The sequence below is a fragment of the Neopelma chrysocephalum genome, unplaced genomic scaffold (assembly GCF_003984885.1).
Source record: "Neopelma chrysocephalum unplaced genomic scaffold, ASM398488v2 Primary Assembly neopelma1_23b, whole genome shotgun sequence".
NCBI lineage: Eukaryota > Metazoa > Chordata > Aves > Passeriformes > Pipridae > Neopelma > Neopelma chrysocephalum.
The window spans coordinates 7,876,763-7,895,443 of record NW_020897692.1 but is presented as its reverse complement, the minus strand read 5'-3'; the positions used below and the strand labels follow the sequence as shown (position 1 = coordinate 7,895,443).

The window sequence follows — 18,681 nt, the reverse complement described above, 5'->3', positions numbered from 1 at the left end:
TCATAATTGGTTCCTTGGGAGAGCTCTACTTGAGACTGACTGCACAAGCTGAGGTAAGTCAAAATACCATTCTGAAAGAGCAGAACAGTACATTAAAAATGCAGCACTCTGGTATCCCATTACTGCACACCAGGTGAATGTCTCAGCTGGACTTAAACAGCTGTTGGCAAACTTTTAAGTTCTATTAGCTTATTCTTCAATGCATTTTCGTTATTCAGTTACGTTATAGATCTCAATACAGTGAAATTACAATTATCCATCATAGCAACCTACACTTACTGTTAAAATAGGAATGATTAAACCCAATATTTTTTGTATAGTAATATCAAATTAACAATACGATTAGAAAATCCATGTTCTAAGGCACACTGCAAGGTAGTTCAGAGCAAAAATTCAAGTCAATTTGCTTTTATATCCACGAGTCAGACCTCACAAGGACGCAGAATTTGACCTCCTGTATTTTTTGTAATACTATAGTCTAGCTTAACTGCCAAATGCCTATCTATTCACCCTGCAGTATGCTGCAGGCAAACTATTACCCTACCTTGATGATCTCCTGTTAGCACAGAAGTGCAGATCACAATTTATAGTCCATTTGCTAGATAACGTAGTGTATGTATACTGTATATATCCCTAAACACGTATATTCACTACAGTGAATATATCCAGTATATCCCAGAATACATAGGATCTACACTGCCAGGGAGACTGAGAAAAGCAAGATCATTTATTGTTGACATGTATTGATGCTGCATCTTGAAGTATTTGATATTCACATTCTTCTAGCTATTCCAAGCTGCAGCACTTCTTCCAACTTCCTCCCTCTCCTACTATTTCCTCATGAGTTCCTACCTTAACTTGCTTTAGCCCAGAAGAGTAAGCACCTCAAGTAGCATGTCCCACTGTCCCACATCCTCCCAAAAGTCCTGAGTGGAAAGAAGGTTATCTTGTCCAGCCTCCTGCTCAGAACAACAGTACTCCCAACACCAAATCAGAGCAGTCATAAAACTGACATTTGTGAAAAAGTAAAATCAATTCAACAGATTAAACTGGAATATGCAAAACATGGTCTACATGAAAGCCATAGCTATCCCTATCATAATGCAGTGGCTGAGATACAATGTCATCTTTAATGAACTAAAACTAAAAACAGAAATAGGGAATGCAGACACCATCGGATTAGCACTGATAGTAGAGTCAACATGACTCAGTGTTGCATTCCTGGTGTGAGAGGGCTGATTAGTTCATTAAGCTGCCACATAGGATCTCTTAAGATTATACTACAGTGGGTTTACAACTATGTAAGTTAAATCACAATTACTGGCCTAATTCCTTGTCTTAGCAATACAGGAGTGAACACTGCCTACATTTACTGTGGTCCTCTTCAGATCACCAGCTGCTGGTGCTGCCTGGAATAACAGGCTCAGTTCACTACAGAGCTTCGATTCCAGAGAGGTGGTTAGGCATTCCTGTTTGAAAGCAGTTAGCCCTCTATTTCTATTTTTATATTATTATTCTAAGCAGACAAGGAAGGTATTTTATTAAAATACGTTAAGGGTTGTCAGAAGTAATCACAATTGCAACAGAACTAAGTTGCCACCATTTGCTGTAGATGCATTTCTATCTTAAAATGTATTTTTGATCCTCCTCCTACTGATCTGTGGGGTTTGCTTTATGAATAGAAGAGTTGATTTCTGCCCTCACCTTTCCAATAAGCACATGAGCAGTTCTAGTTCTTCTGTTTTGAAGTGCCTATCCTACCTGTTCACCTTCATCCATCCCCCTCCTGCTCACTTTTAGTCACATAATCCTGGCTCCCCCCAGCTTTGCAGCCAGGCCCTTATAAGCAGCTTATGCTATTATGCATATCCCTGGAAAGAAGAAGTAGCCTTGTGCTGCAAAGGAGTGCCTGCCTGACAGGTCAGCAGAAGCCTCGGAGGGAGCTGGGAACATCTTGTACTAGCAGAGAAAAGGCCAGACTTCAGTTCAGCTAGGCAAGATGGAGACTGCAAGAAGAGATGCTGACAGTGAGGTTTCTCTACCTCCCCATGATGTGGCTCCAGCAGCAGCAGCAGCAGTAGGAGCAGGTGCTGGAGCTGCCTGCCCAGTAGCGGCAAAATCTGGCTGAAGATCCAGAAGATCACTGGATGGTTTGGAAGCGCTACCAAGAAAAGAAAGAGGGATAATAGATACTGGAGGAATTTATCAATTTCAATAAATTTTTTTTAAAAAGTCACAATTGAATTATAGGAATTACCCTTAGTTTGGATTACTGATGAAACAGAGACACCTTTTTTTCAGGTCTTAGGATTAGAGCACTGGTCATAAACACCCCTAGTGCAGTGAGTGCCAAGAACACACTACAACCCAGGATGGGACCTTAACTTATTTCCATTACTTGATAATGACATTGCAACATATCTATGAGACTTACAATTAAAAACAAAAAACCCAAACCCAACAAATCTGAAAAAAACCCCACCACAACACCCAAAACAAAAAATTCAAAATCCCATGTGGTCCCTAAAAACAGAGTAAATAACTGCTGTGGCTGAAACCATCTCCATTCTACTTCAATATTCCATTATGCATGTCAAAAATCAATAAACCTGCATTTCCAGGCAATAAAAGACATTAGCTAGAAGAGAGTTGGTAAAACTTCAATGGCTTAAGCCAGTCAGATATTTACTTAGGAAACCAGGTCCTGTTCATCTAGAACATTTAAGTAACAAACAGTGGAAGCTCTTTCTTCAGTAAAGTTCTTCACTTGACATTTAACTTAAGCTAGTTACATCTTCAGACCATTGGTTCAAGCTTAGAGGTTTTTAGACCTCTAGAGTTCTATCACTTCTGCTCATTACAATGAGCAACAGCAGTTAGGGTTTTGACTGGAAAGCATGGTTCAGATTTTCTCATAGGTCAAATGTTTATTTTTTATTTTAACCTCCAAAAGTTCATTATCTTTGTGCTTCATTAACTGATTGGAACAGCAATAAAAAGGAATATTAATTCAGAAGTTTTAGAAACAGAATCCTGAAGGTCAGCAAAGACTACTCTGGATTTGCACATTACTTCAGTCTATTCAATTAGAAGTTTATGTTGGGAATGGTATAACATTACTACCACACTGCAAGCAAATCAGAGTAGTCATAACTTTTAATTTTTTTTTTTTTTGTGTTAAGAGTTTATTTGTGATCTACACCAGTAGAAAAATGTAGCCTATTGAATACTGGTGTACAGTACCTGTAAAATAAGCAAAACTTTTGAGGCAAGTCCCCTGTTACAAGTGTGACTTTGGCACCTACCAGTTCAGTAACTCAAATACACTTTTAAACTTACGTGACTGGAGCAGCTGTAGATGAAGTAGCAAAAAGATCAACTGGAGGAGATGTATCAACAGTTTTTGCTGGAGTAGAACTAGGAGATGTAACGGTTGTGGCTGGAGAAGACTGGAGAAATATTTTAAATATAAATTCAATATACCAGCATTTCTCCACAAGCAATTCATGCACAGATTCACATACTTAAAAAACCCAATTTTGACATCAGGTCTTTTTATTGTGAGCTGTTCCCTCCTTTGAAAGAATTTAAGAAAGACTGGGCTAAGTTTTCAGATGGTAGTGAAGCTGAGAAACTCCAAGGTGACTCCAAAGAAAGAACTAAGTTTCTACAGGGTTTGCTTCTGCATCTGTCAGACCCTTCATTTTGTCTATGGAGTGAAATAGCTGTTTGTCCACCCACAGAAATGGTAGTAGAAGAGAAATGGTTAGAAACAAGTTAAAAGTTTGTTTGTAAACTTTCAGAAAAGAGTTTAAAGAGCCATCAACAGCACTGAAGGTTAAGTCCTTGGGAAGATACGAGACAGCTCAGCCTATGACTTTGCTTCATCAGCTCCTCCAATTCTCAATAAAGATACTTTAAGTATGGCAAGGACAGACACTCAGGAAAGCATATTGCAACTCTTCAGTGAACTTGAAGACTCAAGTTACCTTGAAAGGTGTCAATTTAATTCTAAAAGATACTACAAGCTTTGTTATATCTCACATGCTAGAGAGATACTTTTCCTAACAACTGAAAACAAGTCCTAATTTTAGTACTGCTTGCCATTCTGACCACTTCCAAGCAGCAAAAACAATGGCAAATTTGAAGAGATTTTCCTCTGAGTTCTTCTACTGCTGTCCCATCATTACAACTCTAGCATAGATATAAGCTTTCTAGACTCTCCTCAAAGCTTTACTAAGGTTTGAAACCAGAGTGGTCCAAATCCCTCGTTTGCATCAAGGAAGAGAGGGTTAAAGTCATAAGAACACTTTCTGAGCCATCATGTAGTTCTCACCAAGTGGTATCATATTAAACAGGAGAGTGGGTGTTTTTTTGTTGTTTTTACTTGGTTTTGTTGTGTTTTTTTGTAAATGGCTTTTCATAAATATAAGAGCTTTCATTAGAATCAACCACTGAACTGCCTCCCTCAGATTTAGAAGATTTCATTGAGCTTTTCCCGTGCAACACCCATTATTAGACACAGAGCTATGGCATCTGGCAATGCTCCAGGGATACCAGGAGCTACTATTACTAACACCATAAAGCTCATTACTTTATCTGACACTCAAACCAAGACAGTTTCACTAGCAACTCTTGCTTTACATTAAGGTCAGCAGTCTCACTAATAAAGGTCATTTCTGAAACTAGATATATTAGATGAAGGTTTTCCCCCTAGCTTTTCACACAAACATGGTTTTAAAAGAGTTAGACCATCCTCCTAATAAGCTGCAAATGGAGTGAAGGATTTGGAAGAGAAATGCCATGGAGTAAATTTCTCACTGACATGAGGATTAAGGGGGAGGGCAAGGAAAAAAAAAGTTGAGATAAAAATGTGCGTATATTTTAAGCTCTCAAAAAGAGTGATCAACAAATCCTGGCAAAGTTCCTTAGCATCCTTCACTGGTACAAGCACTGCAGCCCTTCAGATCAGTGACATGCTCTTATGGGGCCATTATTTACAAAGCCATTAAAAGATGCAATTTTGTCAATTAGGTAGGGCCTAAGTGAAAAAGTGTAAAAGCAGATTAAGACACGGACATCATCATTACGCCCTTATGATTTTCTAAAGTATATCACCTGAACAAGAATTAACTAGTACAGCAACTGGCAGTATTTACCTTGCTCAGAGGAGAAGGAGCCCCAGATCTAGGAAAAAAAAAAAAAGCGGAGGGGGGGTGTTTCAGATAAGTACAATTTTGGAAACTATGTTTCTGGTCATCAAAACTCCCACAAAAAAACCAAAAGCTAAGCATGAAAGCTTTCTGAAGATCTCTACAATTGCATGCCCTCTCCATTTTTCAAAAGTCCATGTGCCACTTTAGACAAGAAATGCAAATTTTACTTCAAATCTTAAACAAATCTTTTAAGCTAACTGATACCACAAGATATTCTGCCTTTTCAATAAGCTCTACTAAATGGAGAAAGGCAGAGATGCATGCAAATGTCTTGCTTTGGGGCCTACAGGAGCCAGTAGAAAAGAAATACTGGGGCAAGATGTCACCACATTATAAACCCATGCAACAGTAGCAGAACACCATCAATACTGAAGCAGTTATCCAACATAAGTCTTCTGAGGATGTGTCAGCAAGTTTTCAAAGTCTACTGTTCTCTTAAAGAAAGTCAAAGTTACTTGAAAATAACAGTATTTAAAAGTATGAAAACAGTGAGTTGGAAAGTTCTCCCACATGCACAAAAATCACACTAACAATAACTGACAGAGCTTCAATTGTAAGTTCAAATGTACGTCAGTGCATTTGTTTGATTTCATTATTATGAGGCACCAAAATACTGCTACATATTTTTAGAGCTGCTTTGATCTAAGAGATGAAAGGAAGAGTTAGAGATAAAACTTCACTAGTATTGAACTATCATCCATCCTGTAAGTTACTTGAACTGGGTAAGTCCTAGGAGCTGTAGAACTGATTAGAAGATGACAAAAAATTAGAAATGACAAAAAATAACCTAATGACTACATAAAAAACAAGGAACAGGTTAGCTCATTTTAAAGAAAATATCTATTTCTATAAAGTTTTCAAGCCATCTTAAAAACCCCACATAATCATGCATGCATGCAAGTGATATGTAAACATATGTACTTACCCTTCACTAAATCGCAAGGAAAGCAACAGTAAAAGAGAAAACACAGGTTTAGCTTAATCCTTCCTAGACTTAGCCATGACAAGTATCTAGTGAGAAGATGCAAAACCATTAGAAAACAAATAGATTTGGATGATAAAAACCTCAGCAGCAGGCAAAACCCCAGTTCCTTCTAAGAGTTTTCCTCAGGTAATTTTATTTCTTTTTGGAAAGTGTCTTACTTGTTCTGCGTGTTCCCCCCCACCCTCAGTAATTAAAAAAGGTTGCCATTAAGAGGACTTTGTAAGGAAAAGGAAAAGCTTAATCTTTCTTATTTTCTAGAGAAGTAACAAATGGAGATTGGGGGAGGCAAACCTAAACATCAACTAATCTCACAGTGTCACTATTATGCCTAAATACATGGTACAACATATATACCTACTTGTTGCCAGGTTTTTTTCCTTCCAGTGAGTTTAGATGTTGCTCAAGGGTCTCCATGAGACTGCTAGGAGCCTTGAAAGCAAAGAGAAAGATACACACCTAAATGTATTGCATTAACCTGACCATACTTTGACATCCAGCACCAGCCTCTCTGAAGTCCACCATGTTCATGATCATGCTGTTGTTTTATTTACACCACTGTGGAAATAGTGGATTTTCATGCTAGAAATATTCAGGTAAAGACAGTTTTTAGAAAGATAATACTGTGTCCAGATTTGCAGAGAGAAAACATTTACCTCCACTGCACAGCGCCTGAAACTTAAATCCAGGATGTATTGCTCGTCATGCTTTAAATCAGTGCTAAACATTGACAACAGCACAGGCACCCACAGGGTAATCTTAAGAGTAATAGATTCAAGGTCACACTTTGAGTTTTGCTTTCAGTCAGACCCCCAACACCTCCTTCAAGACCAGAGGATTAGACAGCATTTGCAGCCTAAACAAAACAAACTAAAAGTCCTTTTCAATGTCCCCAGAAGCAGCTACCTTTGGTTCGAGATTCCATCATCACAAAACCTCACAGGTGTTTCTTCTCAAAATGGTAGCCTGGCACAGGTTACTGTGCAGTTAGCTCAAAATGCAGAGAGATTACTATTTTAGACATCTATAAAAAACTAAGCTTTTTCAAGCCTCCCTGGTCTTAGGTTTTATTTTAAGCAACCTCTTTGTGGTCAGCCAACACCCTCAGGCATGCACTTGCTGTTACAATGGCAGATAGAAAAAGTAGCCATAAATGAACACTAGGCTTAGCTACTCCAGTATAAAAATAGAGTCTGGGTAAGTAGACTCCTACAAGATCAATAAGCAGGGAGGAAACTCTTGAGAGATACAGTAGCATATAATAGTCAAATATTTCATCAGGGTTACGAGTTCATCAGTGGTACAGTCTCTAAACAGGGAATTCTCTTTATCGGTCTCTTAGAGATCAACCACAATTCCTGACAGCAATACCTACGGTGTTTTTCATAAATAACATCTTAATTTCAGGGCAGACATATTCATCAAACAAGTCAGTTTGCAGCACTTGAAAACAGACTATTCGCTGCTCCTATGCTGAAAAGCCAGCTGGCTGGATGAATCAGATATTTCAGGATGCTTATTACCTGCTAGTACCAATGCACAGTCAAGTGTACTTGCAGTGTCTGCATATTAATTTTGGCACTAAACTCAGTAACTTAACACATGCAGAAATTTAAAATGCTCAAAATAATCTTAAATGACAGATTGAGTTTAAATATTTCCCACGTACATGTACAATGCAGAAACATCTTGACCTTGTTGCTTTTATAGGTGCATTTATTAATTTTCAATTCATTAGAGCATAATAAAGAATTGGCTAAACATAAGTGACTTAGTTATAAGAATTCTCCAGCAGCAAGAAAAAGAAGAACAAAGGTAAAACAAACTAAAAAAATCCAGAGAGATTCAGACTCTACATATTCAAAAAGGCTGCAGTGTAAGATACAAGTTGTGCTACTTAAACATGTAAGGGCAATCTATGTTTCAAAAAGAGAAAAAAAAAAGTCCACGACTTCCTGTTACCAGTTACCTCTAGACACTTTAAATAGCTTTCCAATATATTATTCACAGGCTTCTTAAAAGTCAACAAGGTAATACAAAACTTATCCATCAAACAGAGAGAGGAAGCTTCAGAAAATTTCTACCCAGAGGCAACAATTAGGGAAGTAAATTCTACCCGGCATCCAATTTGCAAAACTGAGCATTGCTTAATTTCTTCTAAATACTGCTTCAACATCTATCAGTCAGCATCATGCTAGAACCTTAGATATGGGTTCCTCACTAGCTATTACGGGCAAAACTGTCACACTTAGAACTGCTAGTAAATAAAAATTAGACAAGATCTTTAACTGCCAAGATGCCTCCTTAGCCTTCAAAACATTGCAGCCAAAGTCCAAAAATGACAACTGTCAACTTGAATTACACTACTGTGACCACTTGTTTGCATTTACAGAGTATGTACACATACTGAGTGTCAACACAACTAACTTCTTGCAGAATACTACTGACTACTGCCATGGCTTGCTATAAGAATTTAGTATACCTAAGTCGATGCTACATACAAATTATGTATTACTTATTAACTGAAATTTAATTTTATTATTCATCTTTTATTTATTTATCACTGAAATACACTCCCTAGGTCTTAGACACAAGCTACAGCATGTTGCAGATTAGCCTTAACAAGTGAGAGTCCCAAGAAGCCTTTGGGAGAATACAGTTATGAGGGACTACCTGAGAAGACCACTAAAGTGGTCAGGCAGTTGCATCATTGCAGATCTCCCCCCCTTCCAAAAGAACTATTCTATTTTAAAGTATTGGTTCATGGGGTGAAAGGGACCATCTGGTAGGAGTAAGTAAGGTGCTGGTGAACAAGTGTGGCACTGACTGACGGTGCAGAGCAGGCTGGTGCAAGCAGAAGCAGACAGAAGTGCCTCAGAAATTTATACAGCATATTTCATTAACTGACTTTAAGGTGAATTCTTCTGGTTTTAAGGACTGGACCGTGTTAAAAAAGAGCCCCTGAGGTACAGGGTTAGGTGAATATACTACATCAGCTATTTGAGAATGTGATCTGGTATTCCATACACTACTTTCCTCTGCCGAAAGAGTGGCCAGACTTCATAGCCTCATAATATTTGAAATCTATAAAGATTAAAATTCTCCACCCTCTCATAATGTCTTACTTTCAGAATTTTTAAGTGGCTTTTTAACCAAGAGAGCCACTATTCTGATGTTGATTTAAACCAGGCTTTCAAGAAGCTTTCAAAAACTACATTAACAAAAACTATACGAACACTTGGGGTTTACAACCGTTAAGCAGTTAGGGCTGCTTTTCTGTTCCAATTTTATTGACATCAAAACTGCCACAGGTGAATTCTTCAGTATGGACCTCTTCCTCTAAGTAAATATCCTTTTCACATTAAACTCAAAGCCAGGCACCCAACTTTGCAAGTGATACTGAAAATGGACCAGCAGCTCCAGCATGTTAGGTGCTATGACTTCTTATCAACATTTATATTCCTGGTGTGCTTCCTAATTACATAACTTTTAGTTATTACACAGATCCAAAAACATTACAAGAGAAGCTTACCTGTGTAAGATCAGGGATATCACCTTTGTCAATTCCAACTTGCTGCAGATATAAAAGAGTAAAGGGAAAATTTAAGTGCATTATTCCACTGCAGCAGGCATTAATTTTGAGTAGAACTGCTCTTCAAGCTATAACACGCTCTGTCTTTAGAAAAATACTACAAAATTAGAAAGCAACGTTCATCTTCCCAGTAGCTACCTTCAACAACCTGCACCAGTCTTTCCCCCCCTCCCACAAATTAAATATCCATTTAAAATAAAACTATCAAAAAATGGAGCTCTATTTCACACGGATTAAGTTCATACTCCATACTGCAATACCCTGTTGTCTCAGAGGACAGCAGTAGTGAACTGCTAAACACAGACCTGCCTATCCTAATGAAGTTCTCTGAAATTCAACCAGTGAGAAAAACCTAGAAGACATCACTTCAAAAAAATGCTAAAGTTCAAGTCACTCGTTTGTTCTGCCATTCTCTGCTAGCATTTCCAATAAAACAAGTTAGGGTCAAAGTCAGCAAATCTTCTATTAATTGCCCTGCACTACGGTTCTTCAGAGTGACTGTTGGTTTGGCTTTTGCAGAACAGCAAGCTCCACTGCACATGGTAATCCTGAAGTACAGTCATTATGACCCCTGTCCAGCAAAGCTGACCTATGTCTCTAAAGTACTTTACTCCCTGAGATTCAATACTCATATCTGACAGTGCAAGTCACTAGGGAGTCTATCAGGCCTTCAGAGATAAGTAAATTAGCAAAGAAACAAACTTTTTATTCAGCTCATTACTGCTGTCCATTATGATGAAGTATGAAACATGGTAAATGTGCATGCTCTGCCAAAGAGCCAGCTACTACAAATGAGAACCCAGCAAAGGAGTTAATTAACCATGTAATATTCCTATTATCCACATAAGAGGATGATAACAAGGAACTAAACCAGAAAATCTCACATTCCACTTAATTAGATGTTGGCTGCAAAGATTAAAAAAAAACAGACTCACAAAATAATTATGCTTTTATTACTAATTGCTATATCTTCCTCTAATGTTCAACCCTGTCCTAGAAGTATGCATTTATTACAGCATTTCTCAGAAATATTGGTACATTTGAAATCATGTCACCTCTTACGTTAATCAGGAAAGTTGAGGCTGGCTGCTCCATAGAGACATGTGGAAATCCTAATCAGGACTTAACTACTTCAAGAAGAGCTGAACAAGCAGATCCAAGGACTTTTATACATTTATACACATTGAAACAGATGCTTAACAAGAGCAATTAATATTTTATATTAGTGCTAAAAAATTCACAAAATATTTAAGTGCCAGACTCCAGAAGATGGGAAGTCACTTACCTCTGCAACTTTAAGAAACTCTGATACTCTGGTCATTCGAGTTAGAAATCGTTTGTAGATTTCAAGAGCATCTTTACATTGTCCCTTTTTCATTTCAAAAAATTTCTCTAAAGAAATAATTTGACAAATTTCAGTTAAGAAGTCTTACATTAGGTCTGCATTCATCAGCAACTTTAGTTCTCAGAAAAATCACATTTCAAGAAAATGGCACTACATTAACATTTTTCTACTTGGACACTAATTTAGTGGCATTCCTAGTCCTTAGTAGAATCTAGAAGCTGGGCTTGCTGAGCTGCTAAAGAATTGTATAGACCATAAAACTGCACCCAAACCACCCACAGCATTGCATGTGATGTAAACCATTTATTTAAAGATTAAAAAGCAGGTGATGTAGCTACCGAACTTAAAGCTCAAAATAATTAAGGATACTTAAACATATATTAATATGTCCTCTTCCACACTGCCTTGAGTCCAAAGAACGGTATCTTTTTCACTTAAGTAGCTCTCTAAAGTTCATTTGTGTCCATTATTAAATACAGCTGCCACATATTTCAACCTGAACTTACACTTTAAGTAGCAGTAGACAGTGAAATTGTCTACTTGTCTAATTGAATTTTTACGCCCAACACATTTGTATCTGCTCCATAAGCTTCCCATGCCTACAGTTTCAGTCTAAACACGTGGGATTTACTTTTATGAAACCACCAGAAAGCATTGAAACACGGATAAAGAAGATATTGAGCTTTACAGCTCAGGAACATCTTTTTGCCTGTTCAGTCTCTGTAACACTGCTATAATGCCTGTTTCTTCCTGTTCTAGTTGCAGACAGTTTTAGGTCAGTCATGTTGGCCAAGCAATCTGAGTTTTTAGCTGTCTTTATAGACCAGTTGCAGTGCTCACAAATTTTAACAGTTGAAGCTCATTTTCTACAGGGTCAGTTATTTTTCCTGCAGTTTACAACTACCCCTGGATTTAGACATCATAAGGAAGCCTTCTACAGGGACAGCTTAAATTGTGTCATTTTGATGATCACACCAGACTGCCTGAGCTTCAGAACATGCTCACAGCCTCCTTTAGACTTTGTAGGCTGATGGTAGGTAGGGTTCTGGAGGAGTTCCAGTTTTGGCAGTCATGCTTTCAGACAGATAAGGAATGTTATTAAGGAGTATATTACTTCATATAAGGCTACCACATACCATTATCACTCTCTACAACTACCTGAAAGGAGGTTGTAGTCTGGTGGGGGCAACCAGCAACATGCAAGAGGACACAGTCTTAAGTTGCACCAGGGTAAGTTTGGGTTGGACATTAAGAAGAAATTCTTCACAGAAAGAGTGATTAGACATTGGAACGGGCTGCCCAGGGAGGTGGTGGAGTCACCATCCCTGGAGGTGTTTAATGAAAGACTGGATGTGGCATGCAGTGCCGTGGTCTGGTTGACATGGTGGTGTTCGGTCATAGGTTGGACTTGATGATCTCAGAGGTCTTTGCAAACCTAATTGATTCTGTGATACATAACAGAGGAATGCTGGCATCTTAAAAATGCAAAGGCTGCTAACTTTGCAGGACACATTACGCATGCTCACACAGCACCGTACATTTATTTAAGCACAGAGATGGTCAGTGTCTTCAAGTATACATCTGCACAATTTTAAAGGCATGTGACAACCCACCCTCAGATGAACACTAATGTAAGAGGTTACAGCTTAAAATTGTCTCATTTCATAACAGAACAGAACAGTCAAGAAAAATGTAGTCTTCATGAAAGCTAAGTAAAAAAACCTGAAGCAGATAGGAAACTTGTAATTCACACACTTGTGGTATGTAAGATAAAGACTCAAGGTTACTTACCTAGTAAGTTAATAACCCCATCATTGTAGCAAGCAAAAAGTTTGATGAGGTCTTTAAATAGAAGCATGAATGCAGCATTTATGACACCATTTGTCAGTTCATTTGGATGAACCTACAAATAAAATATCAGTTATTTACAACAGAAGTGTTGAATGCAATCAGAAGTTTTCGCTCACACCAGGTATTTGATGCTTTTATAGACAGAATCAAGCACTGAAACTTTCACACTAAGACACTAAACAAAAGGTTTGGTTAGCAGAACAAGGATTGCTTTCTTCGCCACTCCAAAACAATCCACTACAGCACAGGAGCATCCACATCAACAGTAAACATCTTATCTTGACTCCTTCACCTATCACAAACAAGAGGAAGGCAGATATGCTATTAACAAAGTTTTAACGAAACGGGACAAAAGTTGTCAGTTTACAGCAGAACTTAAGAAAACCTCAACAGTCTACAAGATAACACAGTTTGGGTTAATGATGTCAAGACCCTTTCAGTTCTCACATGAACTTGGGAAGAAAATAAGCGTTCATTTATTAAAAGATATTTCTTTCCTTAAAACTATCTCCTCTTCCAAGAGCACTATCACAATTCCTATGCCATTTAAGGAATGAAAAACTCATTAGCGAGACGTATTTCTAAGGCTTTCCTCTGAGAGCTGTTGTGAGTCCTGCCTTCCACCTCAAAGTGTATCCTTCTGCCCACCAAGAACAGAAGAACTTCAAGACAGATTCCTTCAAAGACCTCTTCAAAGTGTTACACTGTGCCTCCTACAACAATTGATTCCTGCTTTTATCCCGAGGTCAAATAAACAATTCCACTAACATTCATGACATTATAAATATATTGTACACACTTATTTCTATGAACAGTCTAGAGTAACCTTTAGCCAGTTTAGTTTACAGATGAAAACCAGAAGAAGATTTTGAGGAAGCCAAACAATGTACATGTGGTATTCTAATGGGCTTTTCCCTCTTCCTCAAAAGAAGTTGGTTGACAAGAGACAGACAAAAGAGTGTTTAATCACCTTATTTTGTTCATTTCTTCCCCTCAATGATACAGAAGATGAAACTCCAATTTCCCTCTCTACAAAACCAAAAGTGCAATCTGCAGATTTCATACATAGAGGAAAGGGCCATCCTTCACCACACTGCCTCACTGGGACACTGAAAAGGGGTTTTTTTGGCCCAAATGATGGAATGATCAATAAAGCATTACCTACAAGGCGAAATGTGTTCACTAAAATGCAGCAGCTATAAGTTGTTGCCCAGCGTTAATGCTAGGTCAGCTTCAATACATACATCAAATTCAAGCAGTGCATCAATTTGTTCCTGTAATATTGGCATACTCTTCAGTAGCTTTTCAGGAGCCATTGTTCTCATTACACCTTCAGCTCTGCAAGAGGGAATACAGATTAGAAGCCACAGCATTTCCCCTCTTCCTTCCCCTAAACTGATCTGTTGTCTAAATTTACATTTAAAGCAGCCATAAATCATTATAAACCATTTCAAAAGCACTGTTTGATTATCCTGATTCTCACATTATGATGAGAGCTGGCATGAAAAATCCTTCATCCAGCTACCCTCTCTCACAGCAGGTGAGGAAAGGTTTCGTGTTAGAGTGATGAATGCAAGAGATTGATCTCTTTATGGAAAGAAAACACTGAGAGTTTAAATGACTTGGCTGCCTCACAAGTACTTAGAGAACTGATAAACTTTGTGTCTGAAGTTTGTTATGAATAATTAATGACAACTCACTGCTGACACGCCTACAGATGTATAGCATTTCTTAACTGTTGCCCATAGTCTTTTAGCAGTCTTCAAGCATAATAATTTTTATCTATGATTATTACCTGCACAACCACCATTATGTATTGCCCTGTTCTGGCTGCAGACAGGTACAGCATCTCCTCTCTGGAAACGCATATCACTATTCTTACTTATGTTATGCTATACTCTGAGCACCAGAAATAACATGCATAGAAAGCCTTTCCAGGAACATATAGCAAAGCAGGATTCCCAGTAACCCAAACTTTAGTTTATTTAACATCAAGTGTCTGAGAGAGAACTCTTCTGGTCTCCACTAAGGGAATGGCATCTAGCTACACAGCAAAGCTGTCATAGCAGGCTCTACACCTTGTGGCTGTTTGAGAAGCAGGAGAGAACAGCATGGCAGCGATGCCAGCATTAAAAGGTCACAATCCCAAGCTGCAGAATACACCTGAACTGCCTGAAGGATCCTGTATGCAACTCTGATTAGCAGGAGCATCTTTAGCATGCAGTCAATTAAGCTGCACCTTCAGTGGGTGTTAAGCTGTTTGTCTGTGCTTCAAGAGAGAATCTAGAGCCATTAAAGTCTCAGTTGGAGGACTCAGACACCACAAAAGTGTTCTCATAAATTCCAACATACTAATCTGGACTGGCTTAACTTCTTTTTTTTTTACACAGTTCTTGTGGGAAATAAAACCAGCAGTTTACAACCATATTCTGTTCACTTTATAACTGTTTGCTCTGTTGCCTGCTAAGAACTTCAGGTGTTCACTTCAGGTTTTGTTTGTAACTAGCCATCTTTCCTAGGGAAAGTATCTGGAGAATAATGAAACATCCTAAATATGGTTTCAGAGTGTTTTCTTTTCCAAGTCATAAACACAGTCTTGCTACCAGCACAATTTATAAGAGTCAGATTTAACACCCCCACTTCTGCAAGGCACCTTACTTTAGTTTTTAGTATTTGCCTTACTACCCAGTCTTTCCTCTGCTCTTTTAGCAATTTTTAAACCATTACAAATACTTTAAATATAAACCAGTTTGGTGTTTTATTGTACCTCTACACAAAGAACACAAGAACAATGTCATTGAGAAAATAAAATTGAGCATAATGCCACAAACAAGATTTTCATGGCAACCCTATTAATTTACGAATCTAAACTTTGCTTACCCTTTCTTCACTCTTGCAAAGTCAAATGCCATTTGTCTGTAGGAAAACGCTTTTTCATTCAAGTATCTACTATAACGCCTTATAAAGGTGGACATGTCATAACCTGCAAAAAACAGTTACACACTTTATATTTCATTTTCATGCTTGTTTGGGTGTTCTTCAGTAAACAATAATATACAGTCAATAGACCCTAAGATTATATGATTTCTGTTGCACTATACAACTCCACATACACAACAGGCATCACAAGACACCTTCCAGCTTCTGAAGAAAAATCAGCAGTGATGCATCAAAACAATCTACCACTGCCCTATGCTGCCAACAGATTCATCCAATGCATCAGTGGCACTGTTCCTGGGGAAACCTGCTAGTGGCTCCTACATACTTAGGAAGTAACATTACTTGATGGTAAAAGCTACTGGTACACGACTTCCAGGATGAAGATCAATTTCAACTTAAACACTCCTGATACTTTAGTCCTGGTATGTTAGTCACTCCAGCTCTTAGATAGACCTTCAAAATCCCCCTGACTAGGTTTATCAGAACAAAGAAACTATGATGGCATCCACAGTGATTAGTCCTTTCCTTGAAATGTTACACTAGAGATCCTCAAAGCACATAATACCGTACAAGCAGCCTCAAACTTCAGTGACCTTCAAGCCTATGACATCTGAGCAGTTAGTATTACAGTCTATCCTTTTAAGTTTCTTCCTCTAAGCTACAGAAACGCATGCAGAAGTCAACCCATCTTTCTCTTCAGCACAGGTCCCTTTTTGCTACCTTTGTAAAAATTCACACCCCTTGACTTAGTCATTGACTATATTTTTCCTCAATATCACTCATCATTAAGTATCTCTGCCATCAAGCATAACATTACCAAATCTGATGCCTCATTATCTACGACATGCTGTTGCATTATCTCTGAAATGGCAATACAAGTTTAAAGTGGTGAAGAACATAAATGCATGCGTTTAACAGAACTCATCGTTGCCAAATGCCAGTGTCTTTGAACATACAGAGTATGTTTTGCATAGACAAACACACTTTTAGTATTTGTTTAGTTTTGTTCCTGCCCAGTGTTACTCTATCTAAAAGATGCTAAAGTCTTTTTGGTGTCACATGCCTACATCGAGAGCTATGTGGCATTGCTTCGATTTTGCCCATTATTGTAGCATTCCCGTGCTCTGCATACAAATATTCTCTGACAGCTGAAGAATTATGCTTTCTCTCTTCTCTAGTAGAGCTACCATGGAACAATTTTTTCCTCTTAAGTGAGGGTACAGGAAAATTCACTAATAATTCCAGAGTAAAAAGCAGAAAAGCAGGCCCTGTAAGATTTAGAGGTAACAAGTCCTTAATTTCTGCCTAGACCTTTCTAAATTTATTACTCAAATCAAATCAAAACCTACCAGTTCTTTTGGTGCTAACAGCCCCCCCCTCAAATAGTTATAGACAATGCCTACTAATAAGAATCAGATTTAACAACCCCAGTGTTAAATGCAGTGCAGTGCAGTGTCTCCAAGCAACCAAATTACCATTTAAGACTGAGTAAAAACCAAAAAACTAAATGGAAAGTTATTAATTTCAAATTTAATACCCATAACACTTAAGGAGATAGCTGAGCCAGGCCAGACTTCAACTAGCATTTAAGGGATTGGGACAGTTTCACCTTTTGAGTAAAAATATTGCAGGAGATGAGAAACATTGTTCTGAAGTTGTTCAGCAGTTCACTTGAGCTTCTGTACTTATCAAGTACTTATAAAAAGGCTTCAGTAGCACATTTTTATATTATTTACCTCTTATGAATGAAGGAGTTAATTAACAATAGTATCTTATTTCAAAATCTTGTTAAGATTATAGACATGAGTAGGCTTACCATGAGATCCACTTTTGTCCAGAAAATTGCTGAGATTGAACAATGTGTTTCTAGATGCCAGGTACTGAATAAATCTCTGCAACACAAAGTTATTTTTCTTATCACAGGCTGTATCTGAAGGCTTTGTACCTCCTAGCAGGAAGATTAACAATCTACTTCCACATACAACATAAAACTCCAGATTTTTGTCTTAGCCTCCAATACCTTCCTCAAAACTTTTTCCATACATTCAGATTAACTACTTTTAGTCAGAATCTCCAGTAAATATTCTACTGCATATATAAAAAATAGATTCTGTGAAAAATAGAAACCAGATTGTAGAAAGAGCAATAAAAATGGTTAGTTCTCAAAGAGATTTGAGAGAGCACAAGATTTATCTGCTTAGAAAGCAGCATATCCAGGCTAGTCCCAGACTTTCAATCCAGCAGCCTTCAGTTTCAGCCAAACCGAGGGCCTATTTTAATAACAAGCAAGGCCCCGCATCAAGTACAGGGACTAACAGCCTGAAACAGTTAGAGAAATCAGATGAGAATATTGGCCAAAACTTGGAATGGAACAATAGGAGTAAAAATTTACACTGTGAGAAGTTCACTGCATGAAAACACTTCATATACAGCTAGAGATGAACTGTTTCACAGTCATACTGAAGTTCTTCAAATATGCTTTCTGTTTTTATGCAGACATAACTGTCTATACAGGTCAGTGAAAAGCAAGGGAAAGGAAAACTCAATTGAATAGGCTATTAAGTTGAATTTACAGCTCTAGAAAGGTTTTCATGCTCATGCAGAGAGAGGACAGCAATTTGGATGGCAGTACACACATGCCAGAACATCAACTTTGGCCCTAGTCAAAAAATGCGTTTAATCCTATGTTTTCAGATAGCACATTAATTGTCAACATTCAGGAACAGGCTGTGTCTTGGTCTTATGTTATGGTTTT

The 18,681-nt window shown here is 38.0% G+C and overlaps 1 protein-coding gene across 5 annotated transcripts in view; it reads right to left on the bottom strand.

The window, feature by feature from the left end:
- SNAP91 (synaptosome associated protein 91) overlaps nucleotides 1–18,681 on the bottom strand; it is a 67,250-nt gene that overhangs the window by 28,333 nt on the left and 20,236 nt on the right. For all 5 annotated transcript variants that reach the window (XM_027696265.1, XM_027696272.1, XM_027696290.1 and 2 more), the window contains exons 3-13: nucleotides 17,743–17,818; nucleotides 15,867–15,969; nucleotides 14,231–14,324; nucleotides 12,927–13,038; nucleotides 11,076–11,182; nucleotides 9,731–9,772; nucleotides 6,560–6,630; nucleotides 6,142–6,147; nucleotides 5,160–5,187; nucleotides 3,340–3,449; nucleotides 2,043–2,161 (exon numbers count right to left, since the gene is read on the bottom strand). In XM_027696265.1, the coding sequence (XP_027552066.1) occupies nucleotides 2,043–2,161; nucleotides 3,340–3,449; nucleotides 5,160–5,187; nucleotides 6,142–6,147; nucleotides 6,560–6,630; nucleotides 9,731–9,772; nucleotides 11,076–11,182; nucleotides 12,927–13,038; nucleotides 14,231–14,324; nucleotides 15,867–15,969; nucleotides 17,743–17,818 (868 nt within the window). The remainder of the gene's footprint in view (nucleotides 1–2,042; nucleotides 2,162–3,339; nucleotides 3,450–5,159; nucleotides 5,188–6,141; nucleotides 6,148–6,559; nucleotides 6,631–9,730; nucleotides 9,773–11,075; nucleotides 11,183–12,926; nucleotides 13,039–14,230; nucleotides 14,325–15,866; nucleotides 15,970–17,742; nucleotides 17,819–18,681) is intronic.